We start from the raw sequence: 17,301 nt of genomic DNA, 5'->3' as shown, positions 1-17,301 counted from the left end.
GAATGTCTTTGTTTTGATATTATAATAACAATGTCATACAACATGTTTGCATAATAATCCTTCTCAGTTTTTTTCTACTAAATTAGAGGGAAAAACATATTGAAGAATTGCTTGTGACAGATTTTTTTGTTTTGTTATGCTTCTATTGTGAATATTAATCATAATCATTGTTATTACTATATTGCATAAAGTGAAATATATCATAATCTCCTTTTTGTGTAGCCTAATACAGATAACTATGTTTATAACCAATGTTCTAATTCATTCTACAGCCCTGGGGTCATAACAAATAAAAACATTATTATATATTTTTTCAACTACAAAAATAGCCTAGTTGATCAGCTGGGCCGATCCCCTGCTCCTAGACAGATAAGGTGAAACAGACAGTGATGAAAAACTAGGACATTTGGGTTAATTAAAAGGTGTAATCCCTAACAGACAAGATGCTTGGGCAGTGGTTAAGGAGATCTATCACAGCACTAATGGAGTATTTTTACTTGTCATATGGCCATTTGAGGTTCTCTATGACTATCTGAACCAGACTATCAACAACACATGCCTCACAGCAAATGTACAGTACATAGCCTAGTACAGTATGTTGTCTTTGGCAATAATGTGAGAGGAGATAATGAATTCAGACCCCAGAGATTATCACTGTGAATGTTCTTGTCGGTTGTAGCTACTATGTGGGACAATATACCTCAGGAGATTTAACAACCCAAATCCAAACTCTCAAGTGATGGTATTACGGAATTGTAGAATGCAAGTGTGGCTCTTGCTCAGCTGTGTATTAGTCTAATAAGGGTCTTTTCAGTAAATGTCTCTAAGCTGTTTTGCAGTGCTACAGTATTAAGGGGGTTGGGGATAAAACAGAGGGGGATCATCAAACCATATGTAGGTGCAATTAGAAAGCCTTGTTCATGTTGCATTTCCACACAAACTAAAATACATAATACTCACAAATCATTTTGAATTCATACAGCAAAAAGTAGATACTTTGTATTGGAATTGACCTTCTTTAGTGCATTTCATTTAAATCAGAAAATCATTTCCCCATTGGATGCAAAATTAATTAATCTAACATTATTTTGATATTTTCTATGCAGATAATATGCATCGTTCTTAAATCAGTCTATACATAATTGATAAACAAGACAAGTGTAATCCTGTCTATCCCAATACCCATTTCAGGTAAATAACCATAGCATTCACTGCAAAGCTAATTTTCCCTTTAGTCAAGTATATTTAGTTTAGGTATGACAGTACTTTTGGTTCCCTTTTCCTGTTGCGACATGACCAGAAACAAAAATGACACACACACACACACACACACACACACACACACACACACACACACACACACACACACACACACACACACACACACACACACACACACACACACACACACACACACACACACACACACACACACACACACACACACACACACACAAACTCAAACAAGAAAATGTAATAACTGTATAAAATGAATGCAAGATCTCAGTTCATGTATCCTTGTTAAGATAACAAATACTTTATATTATGTTGACACAGTGCCAGGGGATACCTGACAGACACTCCAAAATCATGAACGCAAAAACATTATGTTTGTGTCACTGTTTAAAAACCAAAGTTGTTTTCATTTAAATTGTGAGTGCATTTTGAATTGAGGGATGGTTTATGATTACATGGGTTGTGGTCGTATATTCTGATCTTGGTTGAATTTGCAATTCAATGAGTTATTAAGCTAATACACTCTATGAGACACAGTGTGTAGTCATTATAGTACTGAGGCCTGTCTTGTCTTGAAAGTGTTGCTTAATGGCTCCTGTTCCACAGAAAGTATGTGGTAAACCTAGAAAAACCTGTTCGGTTTTCAGAAATGTATTATCCTCAGATCACATCAGATGATAATAATATCTAGTTTGTGCCACACACATGTTGCTGTGATTGTTTTCCCCTCCAAACGTATAACAGGATTAAAAGGTGTGGAAGTGCATACATTGTTGATTATTAATATATAAAGGGAAATCCACTCGACTCAATCTAGCACTCAATGTCTCACATAGGTCATCAGGGCCATCCTAAGAACGTTGGGTCTCTCTATTAACACTCGACTACTTAAAAAGGGAAAATAAGATCTCGCGCCACAGAATAAGACAGAACTACGTCCAAGACAGCAGTCCCTAAGATCTTATTGGTGGAAAGCATTCATGGAAACTGCATTATGGGGCAGCGCGATGAAGTCATTAAGAAGCTTACAGACGTTCTGCCAGATTAGATGTTGCTCTCCTAATCCTACAGATTACAGTCACGCAAGCCTGCTGACCGAGTGTGCTTCGTTGTGTTGTACAATTTCTTTGCATTGATAATTTCTTGTTGCTCCTAACTCTCTGGAATATGTAGGCTATCAAGGAGTAACAAGATTGAGAGGAGGTTAAGGTGAGTGTGTATAGCTCTAGTTGATAAAACAAGGCACTGGTAAAATCTATTGATGCAACCGGGATTCAGTCTAGTTATGGATGTTTTTAAATTGGATTTAACAACAGTTTATGTGAATGTTTGGTTTTCATAAAAACTACAGACTGTCTCTAATGGATGAAGGCACATCTCAGCTGTAACTAGACCGAGCAACTGCTTCCACACTACAGAACCAACCAGCCAGGCAGGCAGTGTTGGGAGAGATAGGTGGAGAAGGATCATCTCTTTGGGAGGCTTTCACAGATGGTGTCCCTTGCTCCCTGTAGTGAGATGGAGACAGAACCATGCCCTGGAATGCAAGAGAAGCGGGTGGTGGAGACCAATGAGCCAGTGTTGAAGAAGGCCTACACAGGCCCTGGTGACAATGAAAGTCAGGAGGAGAAGGAACTGTCCCATGGGCTTCAGCAGGAAGACAAGGAACCCCATGGGGAGGGAGACCCCAGGATAGACAGCCAGGGTGGAGGGAAGGAGGGCACTACGTTAAACCAGCTCCCTATGTCTGAGATTACAGAGATCCCCTGTGTGGAAGAGAGGAAGCTGAAGACCTCCAGTTTTGTGAAGACAGTGCGGTTCAGTGAGACAGAGTCTGTGGAGGACAGAGAGAACTCGGAGGAGGTTCTCTTCCCAGACCATGAGATGGTGCAGTGGACCTCCTCCAGCTTCGAGGAGCTGTTCCTGGCTGAGGACTGGGAGAACATCACAGGTATGATACTCAATCAATACTGTCACGTCAAAGTTTTTTAGGAATGATGAAATATTGAAATGGTTGTTGAAGCAATATTGCTCTCATGGTAAACGTTTCTGTTCTATTGTTTGTCAGTTATTGTGGCACTGCCTGTAATTTGCTTGCCAACAAATTCTACAGACATTGGAAGTTACGTGGGGTATTGTCTATGTAATTCATTTAATTCTATTTAGTCAAATTCTATTCTATTTAGTCAAACACTGGCATGTAATGGCTTCTGAAACGTTATTACACAACATTATGCCCTTTCCTAATAGTTGTTTTGTCTCCAAGTGTCTGTTGATCAACAACAAGCAGATTAACCCCCAACCTCCTTCCTCCCTCTTTCTCTCCCCCTCTGTCTGTCCATCCCTCGCTCCCTCCTTTCCCCAGATGATCGGCTGTTGAGGAAGAAGGTGCTGGTGCCTGGCCCCCAGCAAGCTGAGCACCCAGCCTGGGGTCAGGAGGTCACAGTCAAAATGCAGGGAGTGCTGGAGGACAGGACTGTGGTGGAGAAGGACCCTAAACTGGTGTTCGTCATCGGAGAGGGAGATGTAAACCAGGTGGGCCCTACAGACATTCTGACTGACGACAGGACAGGTTCCAGCACACCTGTCCTCCACCCTGTCACACACACCTGCACCTGCTAAACATAACACAGGGTTGGCCTGCTCCTTCAGAGAATCTACATGTGATATATACAGTATAGGTTGCAGTATAGCCACAACACAACAGCATTGTAAGTTATGTATTGATATTCTATGTGGCTATAAGGTTTCAATGTATGCCATCGTAACACTAGACATTTGAGGTAAGTTAATCACTCTTCATTAATAGATTTTCATCATTATTATCTAATGTGTGCAAATAAAGTATTAACAGTGAGAGATCTGTGGATAATACAGTGCTGTTTGACACACAGGCCCTGGAGGAGTGTGCCATAGCCATGCAGCAGGGCGAGATCGCATTACTGCTGGCAGATTCACAGTACACCTATGGACTTCTGGGAAGGTAAACACCGCTGGGAGAAAAACACATTCATGATCCACAGCGCCACTGTAGGGCAAAGACACAATCACAACACTAACAAAATGAAGATATTGGTTAAATTAAACTTGAGTCCTGCCCCTCCTCCGATCTAGAAGGAGGTTGTGTTATGGGGGTGAGGGTGTAAAAACCCCAAAATTGATTTGGCCATCTATCACCCCTCATTTCAAAAAAGTAATGTGACATATATCATCACACTAAGGAACTGAGTCCTATTGTACCTGTTGATCAGAGTGTGGCGGTCCCAAGTAGCCTGACTAATGAACCACAACCTGGAGCAGATGGCCCCCTCCAAACACCATTCACACATGGCTAGAGGCCTCTACCCTCCCTCCCACCCTATGGTAAAGACACCACTCAAATGACAGCCAATGGCTTGGATTTACAACCCAGGCCCCGTTAATGAGCCATTGCATGCATAGAATTTAACACATTGACACCTGTGGTTCACACAATGATACTTCACATGCAATGTTTACTTCAACATGCCACTGTAACGTGATCCTTACTCTGCAAATTACCACTTGATTTGCAAAATATATATTTTTTAAGCAGTTCACCAGCCGTAAATTCAGATATTTGCCGTATGTCATGCTACCTTTTTCAAAAGTATACATTAATGTTGTTCATGCACAGGCATATAACGGTGTGTTTCTAACAAGGTAAACAGGTAAACAAAACTGGATTAAGCTCATGAATAGAGTGTCATGTCACACAACATGTTTAATCTCCCACACAGATGACCAAATCATGTTGTTTAGGATCTTCCTCTGGATGTTGACATTCAACCCAATGGAGCTAATCAAGATGTGACAATATTTTTGGACAAAACAGCATGAAGATAATACAGCTGTCCTATATGCAAAGAGTTATCCGTTGCACTCTATTTGCATTTTAGAGTTTACATCCCAAAATATAGCTGTTTCAGAGGATCCATGGGGAAAGGGTGTCCTCCGACTGTGGCATGTGTCTGTGTGGTCTTTTATTTCTTGCCAGAGCCTGATGCAGTGTGATGAGCATGCAGTGCACGTCTTGGCCTCGATGTGTGGTCCTATTCTATGTGTGAGGTCTTGTTAGTATTGAGTTTGTGGAGCTCTAGAAAGTAGTTGTTCAATTCTGTTTTAGCAGAGAGAGGGGTGAAAGGAAGGTGATCCTCTGAGGAAAATCTCTACCTCTGTCTGTTCCTGAGGTGAGTCCCCTGGTCTGTTCCTGAGGTGAGTCACCTGGTCTGCGTGTAGACAGAGAGAGCTAGAGAGGCCAGGCAAGCAAGCAGGCAGGAGCTCAGTTAATGATTGTTTTGCTGCATCTGGTTAAGGCTGTGTACTGTGGAGTCAAATTTAGCCCTTCCCCTGAGGTAGTCCTCCTGGGCACCATGCCAGCTCCTAAAAGGGTGGTGACAAAGCTGTTTAAGTAACTTCTCCCTGCTGTGATGTCCAACAATGAAAGACAGCTAGTGGTGTCTCAGAGAGACTTCCTAAAGTAAAATATTACAAAAGGAGTGACATAAATTAAACAAGGTGCCGTTGTACGGTGCTTTTTATACCATGATGTGATTCAAAGACAGTAATACCACTGATATTTTAAGATGGAATAACAACTATTTTTTTTTAAATAGCATGCAAAATAATGTCATTGCCCTCTCCCCATCCTCTAATGGATACATTGATTGAAACTGTCGGTCGCCTGTTGCAGACAGCGGCACTGTCTCTGCTGAGAGCACTTCATAGCTATTTGTCTGAACATTTTGCTGCCCCGCTGATTTGCTGGTAGGGATGCACCGTGGCGTGTTGTGGGTTTGCTGCTGCATCTGATCCTAAAATACTTGGTCTGTTAGGATTATTTCACTGATGATGTTACAGTATGTTAGGATGTGGCCAATGAAACCCCTGGAACGGTCTCCATGAGCAACAATTTACCTGGTTCGATATCTCAGACAGGCTGGTGAAAGGTTTACGGGATAAATCAAGTGTAAAGCACAGTGACGTTTGTGTTGCCAGGAATGAGCCATGGAACAAGGCAATAAAGAAGTGACTCCATCATCATAGCCATCTCTGACACAAGTAACATACGCCAAAAGCATCCAAGTATTTCCAGGGAGATACAGACTGGACTCTGTCATTCACCACATCCTAATCATAAACCCATGGAGAGCAACATCTGTGGATCTGTGCACAGGGCCAAGACCAACACAGTCGGAAAGTCCTGGGGGGGGGGGGCAACACCCCCTCAGCTCCTCATTGACCCAAAGTCAACAACATAAAACATGTGCACTGACAGCTGTTGTGATGTGCAAGGGTTATGCAGGATGAATGTAGTCTTTGCAAATATTAGGAAAGTTTATACAATTCATTTGGGGTCCTGCCTGACTACTTGACACCTATGTTATTTGACATCTGTACAAAACACTATGAATTCCTAACTTTAATATAACTTTTGTACTAGAAAAAGGGTTACACTGTGTCAGGATTGCGAGCGGAAGTTGTTTTTAGAAAGTCCTATTCAATAGAACCTTATGTCCCAGCAGGGACTCTAGTATCATTTTTGGAAGATATTTGTTTTCTTGGCAGAGATGAAAGCAATGTTAATGATGCATGTTAGAGAGAGCGGTGTTTATTTTCTAGGATATTGGGACATATTCTAATAATTCTAATAACACAAACATTCTAATAATTAGCACACCTCAGAGGGCTTGGTCTAGTCAGACCAAAGTCTGATTTAAGGCGCTGCATAATAGCCAAAGGGTGATGAATTCTATCCATTTCAATTCAAACAACTTGTATTTCCTGACAACATAGTGGCATAGAAGACAAAGACATGCAATCTATGCAACCACGGACCATATACACTGAATGTAGAAAACATTATGGACATCTTTCCATGACATAGACTGACTAGGTGAATCCAGGTGATGTCACTTATTAAATCCACTTCAATCAGTTTAGATGAAGGGGAGGAGACAGTGTAAAGAATCATTTTTAAGCCATGAGACGATTGAGACTGATTGTGTATGTGTGCCATTCAGAGGGTGAATGGGCAAGACAAAAAGAGTCAAGTGCATTTGAATGGGTTATGGTAGTAGGTGCCAGGCGTTTGTTTGAAGAACTGCAAAGCTGCTGGGTTTTTCATGCTCAACAGTTTCCTGTATGTATCAAGAATGGTCCACCACCCAAAGGACATCCAGCCAACTTGACACAACTGTATACTGGTCATGGAGTGTGTGCGTAATGTCCAAGGCTATTTGTTCCCCCTTCTTCCTCACTCGTTTTTTATAGATTTCACTGAGGGCTTCCTGGCTTTCTCCAATGACCTTCCTTCCCACTGATTTTTATAACCTTGTTCAATTGGTTCTGACTAGTGTTCCCTAGAGCAGGGGTATTAAACCGGGGGTCTGCGGCATCCTAGGGGTCTGCAGAGGTACTTCAGGGGGTCTGGCAAAATAATATACACTACATGTCCTCTGTTGCAACACTCACTACTGAGTTCCAAACTGCCTCTGCAAGCAACGTCAACACAATAACTGTTCATTGGGAGCTTCATGAAATATGTTTCCATGGCCGGGCAGCCACACACAAGTGTAAGATCATGCAAGGCGTCGGCTGGAGTGGGGTAAAGCTCGCCTCCATTGGAGCAGTGGAAATGCTTTCAATCTGGGTGTGATAAATCTGTCAGTCCGACGGGCTAATCTGGGTTTGTCGGATGCCAGGAGAAAGCTCCATGCCCCAATGCATAGTGCCAACTGTAAAGTTTGGTGGAGGAAGAATAATGGTCTGAGGCTGTTTTTCGTAGTTCGGGCTAGGCCCCTTAGTTCCAGTGAAGTGAAATCTTAACGCTAGAGCATACAATGACATTCTTGACAATTATGTGCCACCAACTTTGTGGCAACAGCTTGGGGAAGGCCCTTTCCTGTTTCAGCATGACAATTCCCCTGTGCACAATGCAAGGTCCATACAGAAATGTTTTGTCAAGATCGGTGTGGAAGAACTTGACTGACCCGCACAGAGCCCTGACCTCAACCACATCGAACACTTTTGGGATGAATTGGAACGTGAGTGCTCAACCTCACTAATGCTCTTGTGGTTGAATGGAATCAAGTCCCAGCAGCAATGTTCCAACATGTAGTGAAAAGCCTTCCCAGAATAGTGGAGGCTGTTATAGCAGCAAAGGGGGGACCAACTCCATATTAATGGCCATGATTTTGGAATGAGATGTTCGATGAGCAGGTTTCTATATACTTTTGGTCATGTATTGTAAATATACAGTACCAGTCAAAAATGTGGACACTCCTAATCATGCAAGGGTTTTTATGTATTTACTATTTTCTACATTGTATAACTTAAGGAAAAGTGTTAAACAAATCAATCTATTTTATATTTGAGATTCTTCAAAGTAGCCACTTTTTTGCCTTAACAGCTTTGTACACATTTGGCATTCTCTCACCCAGCTTCATGAGGTAGTCACCTGGAATGCATTTCAATTAACAGGTCTGCCTTCAAAGTGAATTTGAGGAATTTCTTTCCTTTTTAATGCATTTGAGCCAATCAGTTGTGTTGTGACAAGGTAGGGTTGGTATACAGAAGATAGCCCTATTTGGTAAAATACCAAGTCCATATTATGGCAAGAACAGCTCAAATAAGGAAAGAGAAACGACAGTCCACCATTACTTTAAGACATGAATGTCAGTCAATCAGGAACATTTCTAAAACTTGGAAAGTTTATTCAAGTGCAGTCGCAAAAACCATCAAGCTATGATGAAACTGGCTCTCATGAGGACCGCCACAGGAAAGGAAGACCCAGAGTTACCTCTGCTGCAAAGGATATATTCATTAGAGTTATCGGCCTCAGGAATTGCAGCCCAAATAAATGGTTCACAGAGTTCAAGTAACAGACATCTCAACATCATCTGTTCAGACAGGACTGCGTGAATCAGGCCTTCATGGTCAAATTGCTGTAACAAAAAAAACATTACTAAAAAGGACATCAATAAGAAGAAGAGACTTGCTTGAGCCAAGAAACACAAGCAATGGACATCTGGAAATCTGTCTTTTGGTCTGATGAGTCCAAATTTGAGATTTTTGGTTCTAACCGCCGTGTCTTTGTGAGACGCGGAGAAGGTGAACCTATGATCTCCGCATGTGTGGTTCCCACCGTGAAGCATGGAGGAGGAGGTGTGATGGTGTAGGGGGTGCTTTGCTGGTGACACGGTCTGTGATTTATTTAGAATTCAAGGTGCACTTAACCAGCATGGCTACCAAGGCATTCTGCAGCAATACGCCATCCCATCTGGTTTGCGTTAAGGGTGGCTATTATTTGTTTTTCAACAGGACAATGACCCAATACACCTCCAGAAGGGCAGTGATGAAGTGCTCCATCAGATGAGCTGGCCTCCAGAGTGAAGGAAAAACAGCCTACAAGTGCTCCGCATATGTGGGAACTCCTTCAAGACTGTTGGAAAAGCATTTCTCATGAAGCTGGTTGAGAGAATGCCAAGAGTGTGTAAAGGTGTCAAAGGCAAAGGGTGGCTACTTTGAAGAGTCTAAAATACATTTGGATTTGTTTAACACTTTTTTGGTTACTACATGATTCCATATGTGTTATTTCATAGTTTGTCTTCACTACTATTCTACAATGTAGAAAATTGTAAAAAAAATAATAAAGAATAACCCTTAAATGAGTAGCTGTGTCCAAACTTTTGACTGGTACTGTATATAAAATAAGGGAATCATTTTTGTAAGATGTTTTTATGAATATCACTAGCAACAACAGAATACATATATTTTAAATTACATACCTACAGTAGAAAAGAGGATAATATATTATTTCTAATATCTGACATAGACTTTCAGAAAGCATCCGTGAGTATGCCACCAGTTTGGTAAGTGCCGCTGGCTGCTGGTAAGCTTTCTTAACTTGGACATACATTTTTGCCAACACATGGCGAACCTCAGTTTAACCAGCTAAACAGCTGCTCTTAGTGAAAATGTGTTTGGCGTTACCTTTCTAGTTAATAGGCTACGTTAGAGTTTTCTCTTCCAATTGTAATGTGGGGATGTCAAAATAATGAAATACTATCTACCAAATCTATTCATTTTAAAATGTTGATTTTTCTCCTTGCCATTATCCTTCACCTGATGATAAGACATGACAAGATATTTGTTTGTTTATTGATAAAGTCCCTGGGTGAAAAAAGGTTGAAAACCCCTGCCCTACAGCACCAAACCACCCCACAATATTAAACCATAGGATGGATTGTATAAAGCATTCATAAAATGCTTGGAGTATGGATTGGTGTATATTAAACTTCTTAATTTCCATAAAATGAACAGCCGTTGTTGACATTTAGAGTGAATCTGTTCGGTGTTCGTTTTTTAAAACTCATACAGAATAAGGGATTACCACATTCAAAACCTGAGACCCGCAAAGGAAAAGTGGATATATGGTTGAGGATTCACAGATGGCTATCATGATCAGAATTCTGCAAGGAGCAAAGCAAACTAGTTTCTCCCAAGAGATGAGGTGAGGAATATCTCCTGCATTGACCTCAGGGAGCCACTGGAGCATGGGGATGAAAACTGCACTGACCAGTTAGTTGGAGTGGGGCTGAAGCTTGTCTTAAGTTTGGGGGTGTTCATCTATAGGTTGAATGTGTACCTACCTTGAGGCATGGTTAAATAGCATTGATTGGTCAGTTAGTTGTTTAAAGTGCCACCCACAGTAAGCATAATGGTTTGATAGTGTCTATTTGCTGAATCGTCTCATTTGGAAGATAAGAAAATGATACATTCTGTTCCGTTTCTTTATTTATCCAGAAAACACAGGTAATTTGCATACCACTCCAATTTGCATACCGCCCCAACATATCCACACTGCCCTCACCCACTTGGACAAGAGGAATACCTATGTAAGAATGCTGTTTATTGATTACAGCTTAGCATTCAACATCATAGTCCCCTCCAAGCTCATCACCAAGGTCAGGACCCTGGGATTGAACACCTACCTCTGCAACTGGATCCAGGACTTCCTGACGGGCCGCCCCCAGGTGATGATGGTAGGCAACAACACATCTGCCACGCTGACCATCAACATGGGAGCCCCTCAGGGGTGTGTGTTTAGTCTCCTCCTGTACTCAGTGTTCAACCATGACTGCAAGGCCTCGCACGACTCCAACACCAAGTTGGCTGGCGACGTGATGGTGACAGGACTGATCACAGCGACGATGAAGCAGCCTAAAGGGATAAGTTCAGAAACCTGGCAGTGTGGTGCCAGGACAACAACCTCCTCTCTCAATGTCAACAAGACAAAAAGGAGCTGATCGTGGACAACAGGAAATGCAGGGGCGAGCGGTACACGTGCACCAAATCTGGAACCTGCACAGCTTCTACCCCCAATCCATAAGACTGCTAAATAGCTAATCAAATGGCTACCGGACTACCTGCATTGACCCTTCTTTGTACTAACTCTATACACACACACACACACGCTGCTGCTACTGTCTATTATCTATCCTGTTGCCTAGTCACATTACCCCTACCTATATATACACATAGCTACCTCAATTACCTCGTACCCCTGCACATCGACTCGGCACTGGTACTCCCTGTATATAGACATGTTATTACCTCGTACCCCTGCACATCGACTCGGCACTGGTACTCCCTGTATATAGACATGTTATTACCTCGTACCCCTGCACATCGACTCGGCACTGGTACTCCCTGTATATAGACATGTTATTACCTTGTACCCCTGCACATCGACTCGGCACTGGTACTCCCTGTATATAGACATGTTATTACCTCGTACCCCTGCACATCGACTCGGCACTGGTACTCCCTGTATATAGACATGTTATTACCTCGTACCTCTGCACATCGACTCGGCACTGGTACTCCCTGTATATAGACATGTTATTACCTCGTACCTCTGCACATCGACTCGGCACTGGTACTCCCTGTATATAGACATGTTATTACCTCGTACCTCTGCACACCGACTCGGCACTGGTACTCCCTGTATATAGACATGTTATTTTGACACTTATTCACTGTGTATTTATTCCTCGTATCACACCAACATCCAGCAGAGAATGTACCTGCTTAACGTAACAGTGACATTCTTAGAAGAAAAGAGAGCATGCGGACAACGTGAGCCACAAACCACCACCATGTGAGAGGGCATGAACTCTGGGTTGTGATGAATGACTTGTCTAATGAGTGAGGGTATCTGTGGGTGTTGCTATTCTCAATGAAAATGTAGAATTTCCAATTGTCATATGACACATACACACACGGCATATGACACACACACACACACCCACTTTGTGTGAAAGTCTGTTTGCAACAGGGATATGAATCGACACATCCAGCCCTGGTGACTCCCATCCTTTCCCAAGCTTTGAGAAAGACCAGAACAACAGGAGAAAAGAACTGGCCACAGCTTGTTCTCTGGCATTAATAACAATAGACTCAGCTGTCCAATTGGGTCTAGTCGCAAGATTTGAATGGTAGTAGATTTTCAAATCCATAGCCACAAGTACAGCCAGTAATAGTCACATTTGGTAAAACATTAATTCACAACATTAATTCACCTTTGGCACTTACACTGTAATACTAACTTGGTGCAGTGGAGAAGCAATGCTCTGAGTGTGTGTTTGTCCATGTATGTATTTGTGTGAGTGCGTGTGTCTGTCTTATGCTCAACCCAGTGTGATTGTAAAATGATATGACCCAGAACATACTTCTGCTTTACGTTTGGAACACTGGTAAGAGGATATGTATTGGAATAGTGTACTACAGTAAATCTCTCACGGAAATGGTCTGCTTATAAACGTTCCTGCATTCGTGTGCATGTGTGTGTACGTGTGTCTGGCAGAAAGGCCCATTAGATTAAATGAGCTGTCTGCCGTGACGCATCATCCCAGAGATGCATCATCCCAGAGATGCGTAAACAGGGCTGACCACAGAGGGGAACGTGTGATCGAGGAGAGGCTCTCTGAACCCAAGATAGAGTGTGACTCACTCCCCATCGTGACATCAACAACTACACTACCAGGGTCAAAATCAAGTTCTGACACCAACTGAGCCATCATGGATGACTTAAAATAATAAACCAGTTTTACAAACAGAATTAAACATATTCAGAAGGGTTTAGCAAGCTAAACCGTGGTTAATAGGGGCAATGACTAAAGACAGGGAGTAGGGTGGATCATTTTCTGCTGAAAATGTCCTTGTATGAGGTGACGTCATTCATTGACGGTCTAGAATTATTGTAGCATGATTTTTCAGTAAACCTGAAATTAACTTTGAGAAGTTAGAATTTCAGGACTGTGTTTGTAGTTTTCCTGGCATAGGAGCAGCAGGCAGACAAGAGGCCACACCCAGCTGTCATGCAGCAGGAGCATGCTGTTTAGCACAGACAACAACAACACACACGCGCAATATTATATCTGTACAGTCTTCAGGTCAGCAGCAAGACTCAAATATAACAGGTTTAGTGAGGGGAATATAGAACACTATTAGAATGAATAAAATATACATTAAGTTTATCAGGGGTGCAACTTTGGTTTTAGAAGTGGGGGGGAAATATATACACACACATATTTATATATACAGAGTTGAAGTCGGAAGTTTACATACACCTTAGCCAAATACATTTAAACTCAGTTTTTCACAATTCCTGACATTTAATCAGAGTAAAAATCCCCAGTCAGTTAGGATCACCACTTTATTTTAAGAATGTGAAATGTCAGAATAATAAGAGAGAGAATGATTTATTTCAGCTGTTATTTCTTTCATCACATTCCCAGTGGGTCAGCAGTTTACATACACTCAATTAGTATTTGGTAGCGTCGCCTTTAAATTATTTAACTTGGGTCAAACGTTTTGGTTAGCCTTCCACAAGCTTCCCACAATGAGTTGGGTGAATTTTGTCCAATTCCTCCTGACAGAGCTGGTGTAACTGAGTCAGGTTTGCTTGCACATGCTTTTTCAGTTCTGCCCACACATTTTCTGTAGGATTGAGGTCAGGGCTTTGTGATGGCCACTCCAATACCTTGACTTTGTTGTCCTTAAGCCATTTTGCCACAACTTTGGAAGTATGCTTGGGGTCATTGTCCATTTGGAAGACCCATTTGCGACCAATCTTTAACTTCCTGACTGATGTCTTGAGATGTTGCTTTAATATATCCACATAATTTTCCACCCTCATGATGCCATCTATTTTGTGAAGTGCACCAGTCCCTCCTGCAGCAAAGCACCCCCACAACATGATGTTGCCACCCCTGTAATCCATGGTTGGGATGGTGTTCTTCGGCTTGCAAGCCGCCCCCTTTTTCCTCCAAACCTAACGATGATCATTATAGACAAACAGTTCTATTTTTGTTTCATCAGGCCATAGGACATTTCTCCAAAAAGTACGATCTTTGTCCCCATGTGCAGTTGCAAACCGTAGTCTGGATTTTTTGTGGCGGTTTTGGAGCAGTGGCTTCTTCCTTGCTGAGCGGCCTTTCAGGTTATATCGAAATAGGACTCGTTTTTACTGTGGATATGAATACTTTTGTACCTGTTTCCTCCAGCATCTTCACAAGGTCCTTTTCTGTTGTTCTGGGATTGATTTGCACTTTAAGCACCAAAGTACGTTCATCTCTAGGAGACAGAACGTGTCTCCTTCCTGAGCGGTATGACGGCTGCGTGTCCCACGGTGTTTATACTTGCATGCTATTGTTTGTACAGATGAACGTGGTAGCTTCAGGCGTTTGAAAATTGCTCCCAAGGATGAACCAGACTTGTGGAGGTCTACAATTATTTTCCTGAGGTCTTGGCTGATTTCTTTTGATTTTCCCATGATGTCAAGCAAAGAGGCATTGAGTGTGAAGGTAGGCCTTGAAATACATCCACAGGTATACCTCCAATTGACTCAAATGATGTCAATTGGCCTATCAGAATCTTCTAAAGCCATGACATCACTTTCTGGAATTTTCCAAGTTGTTTAAAGGCACAGTCAACTCAGTGTATGTAACCTTCTGACCAACTGGAATTGTGATACAGTGAATTATAAGTGAAATAATCTGTCTGGTAACAATTGTTGGAAATATTACTTGTCTTGCACAAAGTAGATGTCCTAGACGACTTGCCAAAACTATAGTTTGTTCACAAGACATTTGTGGAGTGGTTGAAAAATGAGTTTTAATGACTCCAAACTCCCTACCTGACCTCTTGGAGGCATTTGCACACCGTTGCCTCATTCTGTATCACAATGCTATAACTTGGGGGGGACAAAAATGCAATTTCAAAATGTGGGGGGACATGTCTCCCCGTCCCCAGTGAAAGTTGCATCCCTGGTTTTTATACCCCTTTTACTTTTGTTTTCGTCAAGGCTAGTTGTTTGGTTGACCTGCATGCATTGCAACAACAAATGTCTGCTGTCAGGCTGTGTGTGACCTCTGCATGTGCTCGCTGGATGTTTATCTTTTAGACTTCTTGCTAGCAGCAAACCCCACACTTATCGCTCCCATCGACACAGCCCACATTGTAATACGATACTGCCTTGGAACAGGTCAACTTCTGCTCTTTATTTCTGGAATCTGTGGTGAGAGGATATTTACTGGGATACTAAATCTCAGTGAGTGGAATCTCTCAAGGTACTTCAGTTTCTGTGAGAAGAGATTTCCAAGTTAGTGAGAGTTCTAAGTTAAGCTGTTTTGTGCTTGACTGACCAAAACGTATTCACTTGTGCAGACAACCGACACAGTTAAATTGTTGCTGTTAAAATGGCAACATGATATATTGATGATTCTTTAGTTTAGACCATGCTTTTTCAGCCACGATGTTATGATAGTAAGAGCTGGGGTCATTTTGAAAGTATGTCACATGAATCCTTCACAGTACCATTAAAATAATTGCTTGTTTCTCGTAATATAAACATGCTCTGCTATTAAGCTGTTTTACATTGTTAAAGTATAGTATTGTCTGGATGGGTGCCAGATAAAGGAGATAGACAGTCTGCTGCTCTCCTACTGACCCACTGTTAAATAAACCCTCCCCTTTATCTTCACAGTTTAATAGCCAGTTAGAGATAGGCAGTCCACAGTATCAAAACAAGCTGTTTTCGACTGAAGCATAAAGAGAATATTATTTTTCTGCTTCAGTTATTGAAAGACCTTTTTTAGTCCATTGTTACACACGCGGAGGTGCACACATGAGGTAGCACTCCACCTCTAATCAAGCCTAGCTACCTGCTCCTCCTCGCCTCTCTGTGCCGTTCTCTCCCCAACGCATAGCCAATAAGGGAAGGAGATTACTGGTGCATGGCAGAGAATAGAGGAGCACATGAGGCGCCAGGATCAAATCTGCCACATCCACAGGAACCTGATGTCCTCTCCAGGCACAGATGAATATGTATCAGGACCCCAGACATGCTCCACTATGGTTGAGGCTGGGGGAGGTCTGGGCTCTGGGGGATATAAATAATGATTTGAAACTTGAGGGCGTTAGATTTTTTTCCTCCCTGGTTGCTTTTGAACTGTTTTCTTAAATCGCAAAATACACTTCTACTCTTGCACAAAAGTTAAGAAAAGTGAGAGAGGTCCACACAGACTAGCTAGCCCCGAAGTGCTACACCCGTTGAATTACTTGAAAAGTAATTGCGATATGTCTGTGTATTGATTAAGGCCAAGACACCTAAAGCGTGTAACGAGAGGACATGTATGCTCTGCCGTTCCTCTGTGTTCATAGCTGGTTTCCATCCACCTTGTTGTTCTCCATACATAGTAAGTGTTTAACAGACTTCGTTTCTGGGACTCTTTCACTCCAGGGCCACCCTGCTTCTCTCCTAATTTGTGGTCCACCCATGTCAACTGTTATTATACTCTTACATATAATTTAAGGCATGGCTATCAACCCCCCCCCCCCCCCCCCCCCAGAATGCTCCCTTCTCATAATCTGCCCTGAGCTAGACCCTTTTGTGATAACAGACGCGTAGTTGCTGGGCAACTCATAAACACACCCACTACATGACTTTTCTGTTAGTAGCACCATTATAGTGGAAGCAGA

At 42.1% G+C, this 17,301-nt stretch overlaps 1 protein-coding gene across 7 annotated transcripts in view; it reads left to right on the top strand.

The window, feature by feature from the left end:
- Positions 1-17,301, top strand: part of LOC109889385 (peptidyl-prolyl cis-trans isomerase FKBP8) — a 52,619-nt gene that overhangs the window by 1,335 nt on the left and 33,983 nt on the right. For 2 of the 7 annotated variants that reach the window (XM_031822809.1, XM_020480792.2), the window contains 3 exons: positions 2,751-3,187; positions 3,602-3,771; positions 4,131-4,219. In XM_031822809.1, the coding sequence (XP_031678669.1) occupies positions 2,755-3,187; positions 3,602-3,771; positions 4,131-4,219 (692 nt within the window). In that variant the 5' untranslated portion in view covers positions 2,751-2,754. Of the gene's footprint in view, positions 1-1,472; positions 2,446-2,587; positions 3,188-3,601; positions 3,772-4,130; positions 4,220-17,301 lie in introns of those variants that run through there. The other 5 variants (XM_020480791.2, XM_020480790.2, XM_031822810.1 and 2 more) reach the window with 5 other exon arrangements.

This window comes from Oncorhynchus kisutch, linkage group LG4 (assembly GCF_002021735.2).
Source record: "Oncorhynchus kisutch isolate 150728-3 linkage group LG4, Okis_V2, whole genome shotgun sequence".
Taxonomy (NCBI): Eukaryota; Metazoa; Chordata; class Actinopteri; order Salmoniformes; family Salmonidae; genus Oncorhynchus; species Oncorhynchus kisutch.
This window is presented reverse-complemented; position numbering and strand designations above follow the sequence as displayed.